General features: G+C 41.1%; 1 protein-coding gene across 34 annotated transcripts in view; it reads right to left on the minus strand.

Annotated features, from left to right (window-relative positions):
* Positions 1-13311, minus strand: part of ANK2 (ankyrin 2) — a 700071-nt gene that overhangs the window by 203373 nt on the left and 483387 nt on the right. For all 34 annotated transcript variants that reach the window (XM_068281027.1, XM_068281066.1, XM_068280997.1 and 31 more), the window contains 2 exons: positions 1810-1908; positions 1164-1262 (listed from right to left, as the gene is read on the minus strand). In XM_068281027.1, coding sequence (XP_068137128.1) covers positions 1164-1262; positions 1810-1908 — 198 coding nt within the window. The remainder of the gene's footprint in view (positions 1-1163; positions 1263-1809; positions 1909-13311) is intronic.

Genomic DNA, 13311 nt, shown 5'->3' on the forward strand with positions numbered 1-13311 from the left:
TACAGACTGGATGGATGCCAGTCAGTTAGTTTGTAGACACAGAGCACGGTGCTGCAGTGTACAGTAGACAGAGTGCGGTATTATTATTATTGTTCTCAGTAAAAGCATTTTAAAACCAAGTTATTTGGTACACAGCCTTGGATCTAAAAGACATTTTTACATGTTTTGGCCAAGGAAGTTGCTACCTATTCAGCTATCATTAAATTTCTATAGTGACACACATTTGTAACTTGATTATTCAAACCATGTATGCCGGTTGTGAAGTTATAAGGTGCAGACTACAAATAAACATGAGAGACTGTGATCAATTTCTAAAGACAGAAAAACACACTGCCTCTATTCTATATTACCCCACCTCTGGTTTCTTACCTATTCCTTTAGATTGTAAGCTCACAAGGGTAGGGCTCTCTAATGCTTTTGTGTCTTGGAATTTTTTATATATTTTGTTCATCAGGTTACATTTGTAACTGTAGTTACTATTTCTAACACCAGTGGCGTAGCAATAGGGGGTGCAGAGGTGGTGACCGCACCGAGGCCCCTTGGCTAGAGGGGCCCTCTTTATCCATCTTATATGCTTTTCATTGGTGCTATGCTGGTAATAAACACCTCTATATGTGCATTGAACAGAGGTAAGCTTTAACACACTGATTTCTTACTCTAAATATACCTCTCTGATACTGCAGCTGTCCTTGGTAGGTTTTAGGGCTCCATATCAATAGGGTGCATGATGCCTCATGTAAAACTCGCACCGGGGCCCCAAGCTCCTTACTTACACCACTATCTTCCAATTCTGTATTACTGGTATCTACAAGTGACTACTATGGGTATTCCATTGCCTGTATTATTATGTACCTCATGGTTTGTTCCTTACTCTGTACAGTGCTACGGAATATGCTGGCGTTCAATCAATAATAATAATAAAATGTTCTGACAGTTTAAAAATGTTTTGTGAAAAGACACTTCTGGCAAACACAATTAAGTGTGATTTCAAGTGATCTTGGTGTAATGCCTTTTTTCATGTACAGTTTTAGAACAGGCAACACTAGTAAGGTAAGTATCATTAGTTTAAGTGATTCTTACAATATCTTGTCATAAAGTAACCACTGGTCTGTGTCAGTACATCCACAAATAAGTAAATTTAAATAATCCTGATAAAGACTTACCCTAGTTTTGGCATCAATTTGTCCTCCACGGTCTAGCAATAACTTCACCATATTTGTATTTCCTCTTTTGGAAGCCACATGCAAAGGTGTAATCCCATTCTGTAACCAAAAAAACATATATTTTTTATCACGCTAAGGTTAAATAATATTGCGTTATATTAACTATGTATTTCTAGAGCTTAATAAAAAGTCTGATTATAACAGCATGCACACATCTGGAAAAATGTTAGTATGAAACCTTGGGTGTTCAGAATTTTTTAAATAAAAAAATTACAGCAAGTAGATGCATGACTGCTGATTTCTCATTTCAAAACTATGGTCTGCATCGGTAAGAACCAACCAAGGATTGTAAGCGTCATTGTACCGATGCAAAGACGGATGCACCGGACTGTATGTACTCTAGCAGGGAATTTAGTGTATGTTATGTATCCCCCAGATACTCATTTTATTTTGCCTGAAGATGCTGGCTGACTCCATGAAAAGTTTTGCAGTTGGGAGTAAATAATTATCCAATAAAAACAGTTTTTTGAGCACCGATCTTAGTGTCTTATTATTAGTGTTTTTCTGTTTTACAGAGAACATTATCACTGAATGTATTATGAGCCGTAAACAAAAAAATATTCACAATTGTAGTGCAATCTCTTACCCTGGCTGTAAAGTCCACAGCGGCACCTCTGTTCAGCAAGAGTGTAGCAACATTGACATTTCCATAATGCGCTGCAATGTGCAATGGTGTAAAGCCACTCTGCAAGATTTAAGAAAATGGTTCAATGAATAAGGGAAGCACAGCACAAACACAAATCATGTCATACAGTGTCAGGAAGCAGTGCGGAAGGGGGGTTATGGTTCAGCTTGGATGTCTGCAGATAGTAAATAAATTGACAGGAACAGGTTAGGTATTATTCAGCTGAATTAACTTGATGAGCAGTTGCAGAGAACAATTACAACAGTTAAATTAACAAAATGTATGCATAGAAAATGAAGGCTAGTAGATGTATTAGGGAGGCATGAAAGCCCAGTCTTGGACTTCATCTAAATTGATAGAGACAGATCGGTCCATACACCACAATGTCACACTGGGGAAAGCAACGGTTGCCAGTAGAGGCAAAATGCTGTGCTGCAGAGCCATTCATTATATATGTTTCATAAAAGTTGCATGTTTTATGCCAAAATAATTGTTTGTTATACTGATGGTTGTATCAAGTCTTCTAAATTTGCATATTAAGGAACCTGAATTAAATAAAAAGAGAGAGAGAGAGAAACCAGACTGAGGTGTAACCCAGGGTCTGAACTCCTTTATCAGTTCTTGCCATTAGATAGACATTGGATGTTCTAGCTAAAGGCAGATGGCCCTACCATGCACGATAACCTATTATATCCAAGTAGGCACTCTTTTACTAATCTACATCCATTAAATACAATTCAGAGTCATGCAGGACGGAAACAGTAAATTCGGGCGCCTGAGGCTAGTGGACAAATCGGGCGCCGCCATTCACTCCTATAATAAATATCGTTTAATGGGCGCCCGATAGGAAAAAAGGGCGCCGGTGAAAAATAACGTTTTAAAAGCGGCGCCCGGAGACTTAATGTTTTATTACTGCTTCTCATGATTACACATTATTTAATGATTTATACATTTTTAAATATTATTTTTAAACGAAAAACAGTACAATATTTTTTTCAAACATTATTTTTAAACGAAAAAAGTACCGTATATACTCGGATACAAGTCGACCCCGTGTATAAGTCGACCCCCAAAATTTGACCCTCACAAGGTGGATTTTTCCAATTATTCAAGTATAAGTCTATAGGTAAGTCTATAGAGTCTATAGGTAAGCCAGCCAGGTATCTGCCTCCAGTATAGGTAGCCAGCATAGGTAGGCAGCCAGGTATAGTTGCCCCCAGTATAGGTAGGTAGCCAGTATAGTTGCCAGTAGCATAGGTAGGTAGCCAGTATAGTTGCCAGTAGCATAGGTAGGTAGCCAGTATAGTTGCCATTAGTATAGGTAGGTAGCCAGTATAGTTGCCAGTAGCATAGGTAGGTAGCCAGTATAGTTGCCATTAGTATAGGTAGGTAGCCAGTATAGTTGCCAGTAGCATAGGTAGGTAGCCAGTATAGTTGCCATTAGTATAGGTAGGTAGCCAGTATAGTTGCCAGTAGCATAGGTAGGTAGCCAGTATAGTTGCCAGTAGTATAGGTAGGTAGCCAGTATAGTTGCCAGCAGCATAGGTAGGTAGCCAGTACAGTTGCCCCCATGTATAGGCTGCAGCGGTGGGGAGAGTGGGCATGGAGGCAAACATCTCACCTTCTATCCTCCATCTACTTCCTCTCCCAGGCATCCCATGCGTTGATACCAGCGTTTCCTGTGATGACATCATCACAGGAGACGCTGGTATCAGCACAAGGGGATGCGTGGGAGAGGAAGTAGATGGAGGATAGAGGCTGTGGAAGGTGGGATGTTTGCCTCCATGCCCGCTTTCCCCGCCGCTGCAGCAGTCTCCTCTCACCATCCACCGCTGGGCGCAGTCTCCTCTCTTCTGCTCGCTTCTCCTCCACTCGCGCGGTAACTTCCGGTCCCGACGTCATGTGACATCGGGAGCCGGACCATCTCTCTTAAGGGGGCAGACGCGCGAGTGAGGGAGAAGAGAGGAAAAGAGGACACTGCGCCCAGCGATGGATGGTGAGTAACCCCTCCACACACACACACCCCACATCCATAACACACACCCTCACCCCACTCAGGCTGTAAGTCGCAAAATTTAGGACTATGCGACTATAAGTCGACCCCCCCACTTTTTTACTTTGAATCAGTCCTAAATTTTGCGACTTATACCCGAGTATATACGGTACATTTTTTTTGACATTATTTTTAAACGAAAATACCAACAGGGGGGTCTTAGGTTTAGGCACCAACAGGGGGGTCTTAGGTTTAGGCACCAACAGGGGGGGTCTTAGGTTTAGGCACCAACAGGGGGTCTTAGGTTTAGGCACCAACAGGGGGGTCTAGGGGTTAGGGGTAGGTACAGGGAGGGTTACTTAGGCACCAACAGGGGGGGTCTTAGGTTTAGGCATCAACAGGGGGGTCTAGGGGTTAGGGGTAGGTACAGGGAGGGTTACTTAGTAATTATTTTTTTTAACGTTATTATACGTTTCAGTATTTAAACGAAAGATTAACGTTTTTACAATTGCCGATTTAATGCACATTATTTAATGATTTATAACTTTAAAAAACATTAATTTTAAACGAAATACAGTACAATACATTTTTTTTTTTTTTTTTTTTCCCAATAATTTTTTTATTGAATCTTTAAACATAACATGACATAACATGACATGACATGACATGACATATCCAAACATAATCTAACATACATGGTTGAAGTTGTTACAGCTAACAATGTTCAAGGCGTAACTTTAAATTAGTGAAGAGAGCTGTGCTTATTGTGATAGTTAGTACACAATTTTTTAAATGCTACATTGCTCCGATCTCTCATTGATTACCACTTTTTTCTGTTAAATATCTTTTATGGGTGGGTATATATATTAAGAATTTGTAATTGGATTTGTTGAAATGCAGTGTTTGCCCCGGATGGTGGGTTTTTTACCCTTCATACACATCCCGGCTTTTCTATAATTATTTATACTTGAGTGATCTGTAAGCGAGTATGATACCCTTTAGCTTATAATCAATGAGAGGTCTTTGATCCCAAGTGAGTTTAGTGTCTGGTCTAATCAGATCCAGCTGTCTTAAACACTTTTTTTTTTTTTTTTTTTTTTTTGTCTTTGATAAATCAGTGCTTCTAGTCTTCCCCTGCCACAAGCAGGGATTTAGATAGTTTTATGCAACAGCGCCAACCTTGTTGATCACAACTAACTGAACTAAACTAACAACACTAACAACACTGATAGCAAATTAGCCATATTCCCTTGTTATTTCTAGGAGTGTCTTCTAGCGCTAACTGAAACTTATTATGGTATAGAATGGTTACTAGTGAAGGGACCACCAGTTTTGTGGTATTATATAATTGTCAATATTAGTAGTTATGCCTGAGTTTTGTCTAATGTTTCTTTCCATGTTCATGTTGCTGCATACTAATGCTTTCCAATGGTTAGAATCTATTTCCTCTGAGGATTTCCAGTTTTTGGTAATTATGTTGATACAGCTCATTATGGAGTGACATGCAATAGGTTGTGACTCCGGCCTAAGTTTTTCTAAGTCCAATAGAAGTAATGCCATGGCTGGGGTTAGGCAAAAATTTGGGCCAATAGTGGATTTGAGGTGGGATTCTACTTTTCTCCATAGGTTTCTTATTGGTTCACACTCCCATAACATGTGTAAAAGGGTGCCTATGCTTTTATTGCATCTCCAGCATAGTGCGGATGAATTAGGTGTGAACATGGCTAGACGTCTGGGAGTAAGATACCAGCGTGTGACTACTTTCTGGTGGGCTTCCCAATGACTGTTGCATTTGCTGAGTTTGATAACTTTTGATACCGCTTTAAGTAGTTTATCCGGGGAGATAGGAATTTGGAGGTCATTAGCCCAAGCATGGGAGAATTTTGTGAGCACTATGTCATTGGGAGGAAGTAGAGCATTATACCAGGTTGTTATATTACCTTTAATGGTGAATTGATTCTTAAGGAGGAGTGATATTTGTTCTGGGATTTTTAAGATAATTATATTACCTGCTTTTAATATGTGATAAATTCTATGGTATGTAAAGGTTTGCGTGCTATGTAGATTATATTTTATTTGTAGCTCTTTAAACGAAAGTACTTTGTTGCCTTCCAGAATGTCATTTATATAATTTATCCCTGCTGATTCCCAAGGTTCAATGTTTAATGAAGATGTTAGTAGTTTTAGAGCCGTTAGCGGGATAATTGGTTGTTCAGTAGATTGGTTTGTGGGGGGAAATTTTAATAAATGTTCCCAAGCTTTGAGTAACGCATTGATTGCTGGAAATTCTGATAGAGGTGGTTTATAGCCAATACACATTGCTGAAAGTATGTCCCTAAGATTGAGGTTCAGAACATCTGCTTCTATTTTGACCCAGGTTTTAGATATAAGGGGCTTCCACCAGCTTTTAATGCAATCTAGGTTTGCGGCCCGATAGTAGGATATTAGGCAAGGAAGGCCCATGCCTCCTAGTTTTCTTGGGAGAATCATGAAGTTGCGTGCAATCCTTGGAACTTTCCCATTCCATATATAGCTAGACATGATTTTATTTAGATCTTTGAAGAAATTCGGCTTAATTGGAATGTGTACTGTTCTAAAAATGTATAGAATTTTGGGCAACGTGAACATTTTAAAGGCCGCTATTCTTCCTGACCAAGATAAGTGGAATTTGGCCAATGCGTTGCATTCCTGTGCAACTGATTTTAGTAGAGGCAGATAATTGTATTTAAAAGTGTCTTTAGAGTTATTGGGAAGATTTATACCTAAAAATTTTAGGGTATTGGTGGTCCATGAGAAGGGGAAGCTGGACGCTAGGTGTATTTTTAATTTTTTAGGTAAATTGAAGCTCATCAGTGTGGATTTACTCATATTTAATTTATAGTACGAGATACGCGAGAATTCGTTTATTGTTTGGACTACTCTTGGGAGAGATGATTCGGGGTCTGAGAGTGCAATGATGACATCGTCTGCAAATAGACTAATGCAGTATGATTGATCCTTAACTTTAATACCTTGGATTAATGAATCTGCTCTTATTTTCTCTGCAAATATTTCCATAATTAAGGAAAAGATGACTGGGGATAACGGGCAGCCTTGGCGCGTCCCGTTTGACAGTTTGAAATTATTGGATAGGAAGCCCGCGGCGTTTACTGCTGCAGATGGTGAGGAGTATAAGGCTAATATAGCCGTTAAGATTTCATTCTTAAAGCCGAACTTTTCCAAAACCTGTTTAAGAAATTCCCAATTTACTCTGTCGAAGGCCTTCTCTGCATCCAAAGAAAGGAGCAGAGAAGGCCCTCCACACAGCTCTACTTGCCTAATTATGTTAAACATGCGTCTGGTACCATCTGTTGCTTGGCGGCCAGGCGTGAATCCGACTTGGTCTGGGGCTAAAAGCCATGGTGTGGCTTTCATTAGTCTTGAGGCCAGTGTTTTAGCATAGATTTTCAGGTCCACATCTAGCAGTGAGATGGGTCTATAGCTGGAGGTCAGTTCTAGATTTTTATCGGGCTTAGGCAAGACCGTGATAGTTGCTTTTAAAAATTCAGGTGGTATCGGAGTACCTAACCTGAAGTCGTTGTAGAGTTGGGCTAAGATGGGCGATAGAGTGGCTGAGAAGCATTTAAAATATTCATTAGTAAACCCGTCTGGGCCGGGTGCTTTATGGGGCTTTAAAGTGGTTATAGTTTTGTTGACTTCTTCGGCAGTGATTGGTTTGTTTAATGAGATAAGTTGCTCTTCAGTGAGAGCCGGGAGATGGACTGATTTTAGGAAATCTGCGATTTCTGCTGGTGTGGGTTGGTGTGTTTGGGGGCAGTACAATACATTTTTAAACGTTATCCATGCTTATCGTTAAAAACCCGGCGCCCTTTTTTCCCAGCGCCCCTTTTTAACGTACGCATGCAGGACTCCTTTCTCATGGAAAGCAATCATCAAATCTGCAGGGTAAACATGAACAAAAATTAACATAGGACGACAAAACAATAAAAAGCTGCCAGGTCTATAAACCGCATATGCCTAAAAGGGTGTACTGCTAGTATTAGTAACTAGAAAAAAAAACACTCCATTTCTACTGCAAGTGACAATGTAACCAAACAAACAGCAGAAGTAAAACGGAAAGAGTAGGGCCTATATAACCAAAGAAAGGTCATCAAGTTAAAGAGACACTGAAGCGAAAACAAAATTATATTATGATTTGTATGTGTAGTACAGCTAAGAAATAAACATTAAGATCAGATACATCAGTGTAATTGTTTCCAGTACAGGAAGAGTTGAGAAACTCCAGTTGTTATCTCTATGCAAACAAGCCATTAAGCTCTCCGACTAAGTCTTAGTCGTGGAGAGGGCTGTTATCTGACTTTTATTATCTCAATTGTAAGTGAACTGTTTACTTTTTCTCTGCCAGAGGAGAGGTCATTACTTCACAGACTGCGCTGAAAGACTCATTTTGAATGCTGAGTGTTGTGTAATCTGCACATATTATAGAATGATGCAATGTTAGAAAAAACACTATATACCTGAAAATAAAAGTATGAGAATATTTTCTTTGCTGCTAATCTTCTAGTAATTATTCATAGTACACAACCAATTCACTATATCATATTTTTTTTTCGCTTCAGTGTCTCTTTAAGAGTAGTGATCCCAAATCATCAGAAAAGTAAAAACACCAATAGATGAAGATCCAGATCAACAACCACCAAAGCATTGCAGATTGGCGGCCACACATAAATGTGTCAGTAAATTGCTTGATATTAACCACTTGCCGACCGCACACTCATAACGTGCGTCGGCAAAGTGGCAGCTGCAGGACCAGCGACGCAGTACTGCGTCGCCAGCTGCAGCCTAATTAATCAGGAAGCAGCCGCTCGTACGAGCGGCTGCTTCCTGTCAAATCACGGCGGGGGGCTCCGTGAATAGCCTGCGGGCCGCCGATGGCGGCTCGCAGGCTAGATGTAAACACAAGCGGAAATAATCCGCTTTGTTTACATTTGTACGGCGCTGCTGCGCAGCAGCGCCGTAAGGCAGATCGGCGATCCCCGGCCAATCAGCGGCCGGGGATCGCCGCCATGTGACAGGGGACGTCCTGTCACTGGCTGCACAGGACGGATAGCGTCCTGTGCAGCCCGGATCTCCAGGGGAGGCAGCAGGTAGGAGAGGGAGGGGGGAATTTCGCCGCGGAGGGGGGCTTTGAGGTGCCCCCCCCCGCCACCCACAGCAGGCAGGAGAGATCAGACCCCCCCAGCACATCATCCCCATAGGGGGGAAAAAAGGGGGGCAATCTGATCTCCCTGCCTGCACCCTGATCTGTGCTGGGGGCTGCAGAGCCCACCCAGCACAGATCAATCAAACCAGCGCTGGTCCTTAAGGGGGGGTAAAGGGTGGGTCCTCAAGTGGTTAATTTGCCACAGTCCTGTATCTGTACATTGCCACCATACTAAGCAAAAACATGAATTAGTGAGACGTGTTCACTGCTGACTGGCTGTTGCCATAGTATTAACCATACAAGCTGGAAGATAGTTGCAAGCCAACATGCAATATTTTGGTGGTAGCTGATGTAAATATCATCCAGTGATGTGATGTTTTTATTTTTCTAATGCTTTGGGTTCACTACTCTTAACTTGGAGACCCATATTTGGTTATATGGGCACTACTCGTTCAGTTTTGCTTCCACCACTTGTTTGGTTACATTTTGGCTTGCTGTGCACGTGGAGTGTTTTTTCCTAGTCATACTAGCAGTACACCCATTTAGGTATGTGAGCTCTATAGATCTGGCATTTTTCATAGTTTTATTATCTTAGTTATATTATTGTTTATGTTTGCTCTGCAGCGTTGATGATTGTATTCCTCAAGAAAGGAGTCCTGTATGACTCCGAAATATTGGATATTAAGCGGACCTGAACTCAGAACTTCCTCTCTGCTCTAAAAGATGCAAAACAGCATAATAACCTTTAAAGAAAAACATTTCTTTGTTACAGCTTTTACAAGTACTACAATAAATCTGCAGTGCTTCTACTTCCTGCTTTCATAGAAGCAGACATATTGTTAACATTCCGTGCTTTCAAATGAGATTATGGGCTTGGTTCATTAAGCTGCACTGTTCAGCAGCGTCCCTTAATTTGAAGGAGCAGCCTTACATAGCGCTCGCTGCTACGTAAGGAGCGTGACTTCATTAGACGGGAGCGTGCTTTCCTTAGGAGTGTGCCTTACTTATATAGGAGCATGCCTTCCTATACATTCGTATAGGAAGGCACGCTCCTATCTAAGTAAGGCACGCTCCTATCTAAGGAAGGCATGCTCCTATCTAAGTAGGGCACGCTCCTAAGGAAGGCACACTCCTATCTAAGGAAGGCACACTCCTATCTAAGGAAGGCAACCTCCTATCTAAGGAAGGCACACTCCTATCTAAGTAGGGCACGCTCCTAAGGAAGGCACACTCCTATCTAAGTAGGGCACGCTCCTAAGGAAGGCACACTCCTATCTAAGGAAGGCACACTCCTATCTAAGGAAAGCACACTCCTATCTAAGGAAGGCATGCTCCTATCTAAGTAGGGCACACTCCTATCTAAGGAAGGCACACTCCTATCTAAGGAAGGCACACTCCTTACATAGCAGCGAGCACTGCTATGTAAGGCATACATTAGTGGCTGCTCCTTCACATTAAGGTGTGCTACTTTAGCAGTGCCCCATCTCCCTTTTCTGCTGTGGCAGTCAGCTGACACAGGGGAGAGATCAAATTGCAACTTGTGATTAGACACAGATGAGGGGGAATTAGACAGGCTAAACTCTCTAAATACATACAGGGTGCATTTCTCTCCTTGTATTCCTTCTGTCCTGTTTTTTCCTTCTGTCCTGTGCAAGAGTTCAGGTCCACTTTAATTTATTTGGATTAATAAAAGCTTGAAAAACTATTTTGGATATCTAGTATGTTAAAACCTTAAGACCAGACTGTTCACAAAATAGGCATTAGCCCATGCACCTTCCATGACTAATCTCACTGCTTTGTGTTTTTCAAGTCTACCTTTTGGTCTTGCTGGCAAGTGGGAGAGAAGAAGGAATGGCAATAACCACAAAAGTATAGTTTAGACAAACCCTTAGTTGTGTGACTACCACTACACTGTGTACACACAGACAGACCTTGGGCTATTTCACAATAGAATCTGTTCATCTGCACCAGGAAAGCTGTTCATAGGATAGCTTCTCATAACTCTCTAAAACTGGTTGCAAGCCACAAGTTAAAGTGACTGGAATTGTGTATGTATGTCAGGCATCCAATCGTACAAAGGAACTTAAAAAAATATAGGAAAAATGTAATGTCTAAAATGTAATGTCTAAAGTGAATAAAATATAGTAAACTAAGCTCCAAGTATGTACTGTATTTTCTCCTTCAGATTATCTACAATGCCGGTAGCTATTTTGTGAATAGTATGCCTGATATGTTAGATCCCACTTTCCCTCTTCCATGTTTGATATGTTTGATATGGCTGGAAGGTGGAATAGAATAATGATAATGTTACTCAACCACTGCAGTAAGCATCTTCACTAAACCAACACACTATTCAAGGAAAATCTTTCTCAGATCCTTTTTTTTTTTTTTTTTGTCTTTTTTATAGAAGAACATCACCTGCCTAATAGTACTGTAGGCTAGCCCCAACCAAAAAGACGTAGCTTCATCAGTACGCTCTTGGTATTGGAATTTTTGCATCATGGATGCTTTCTCAGATCCTAATACAAAGCAATGGACAGATAGATGCATTACTGCTTTGGGTTAATGCCTAAGTAAATGAAGACATGGAATGAGAATTATTGCCACAGAAAGTGCTGCATGTACAGTGGCATAGTTTTAGGCACTATGGGTCCCAAAGCAAGTTTTACACTGAGCTCCCCTCAAGCAATCCATACAGAATGATTGACCTTCCAGCAGGACAATGACCCTAAACATAAAGACAGGGCAACAATGGAATGGTTTAAAACAAAACATATCTATGTGTTAGAATGGCCCAGTCAAAGTCCAGATCTAAATCCAATCAAGAATCTGTGGCAAGATCTGAAAACTGCTGTTCACAAACGCTGTCCATCTAATCTGACTGAGCTGGAGCTGTTTTGCAAAGAAGAATGGGCAAGGATTTCAGTCTCTAGATGTGCAAAGCTGGTAGAGACATACCCTAAAAAGACTGGCAGCTGTAATTGCAGCATAAGGTGGATCTACAAAGTATTGACTCAGGGGGCCGAACAATTACACACACCCCACTTTGCAGTTATTTATTTGTAAAAAAATGTTTGGAATCATGTATGATTTCCGTTCCACTTCTCACGTGTACACCACTTTGTATTGATCTTTCACGTGGAATTCCAATAATATTGATGCATGTTTGTGGCAGTAATGTGACAAAGTGTGGAAAACTTCAAGGGGGCCGAATACTTTTGCAACCCACTGTACATAGCATAGAGCAATAAAAAGCTAACACAGCAAATGAAGGAGGGGCCCCTGTGGCATCTCTGGTACAGCTGCAACCTCTGTATCCCTATTGTGTGTAGTAAAAAGCTCCAATTTGTCCGTCTTGGCAAATTTTCTTCAAACAGAACTTCAGTGTGGCAAAAAGTGTTACAAAAAAAGCATCATTCCTAGAGAGCAGGAAACTTTCTTTTGTGAAAGAAAAATAAATCAAGTAATCTTCAAGATATGTACAGAATGAGTATGTGAAGTTCTGTGAAGCAGGATGTGACCATCACACATTTAGTTTGCTCTGGTTAGTCTTTGCCTTGCTAGTAGCTGCTGTTGTCAGCACTGCATTTGTTTGAATGTGCAGTTTTGCTGCTTGAAAGCGTAGGCTTATGCTAGCAATGATTGGGCGTGCAGAACGTCTGCTCACCCAGCTCCCTGCAATGCAGCATACAGCCTCACTGCCTTACTTGGAACACAATGAATTTCTATACCAAGGATTATATGGTATGTACATTTTTAATGTAGAGTCCCTGGGAACACAGCAGGTTGAAATAATCTCTGTGTACTACTAAAGACAGATGTCAAAAAGGCCTCTCTCCCTATGTTTCATGTATTGGTCAGGTACACTAATGTATTCACAGAGAGCATGATTTATCAACATCAGTCCAAAGAAAACTGGACAAAGGAATAATTTTGACAAAAACAGTCATGAGTCTTTTTCATGGCTGACTCATATGGACAGCTGACCTGCCTACATGTCACGTAGCTCAGTAGCCAATCTGCCATAGACCAAGTGCCATCTAGTTCCAGTGTAATGCAAGAAAATGGCAGATATGTAATTACACGTGTATCAGTGGTTGGTCTTATGTAGTGATGTGATCTCTAGCGGGTGGCTGCTGACTGCCCAGATGTTCAGGGTGAGAATGGGAGCCCCTCCACCACCTGTGCTGAATGTTAGTAGCTGCGCTCAAGCTCCAGACAGTTCCCACTAGCAACTGCCCACGTAAATTAGCTGTTTATCTGTTTG

The sequence above is a fragment of the Hyperolius riggenbachi genome, chromosome 1 (assembly GCF_040937935.1).
Source record: "Hyperolius riggenbachi isolate aHypRig1 chromosome 1, aHypRig1.pri, whole genome shotgun sequence".
In the NCBI taxonomy this organism is placed as follows: domain Eukaryota; kingdom Metazoa; phylum Chordata; class Amphibia; order Anura; family Hyperoliidae; genus Hyperolius; species Hyperolius riggenbachi.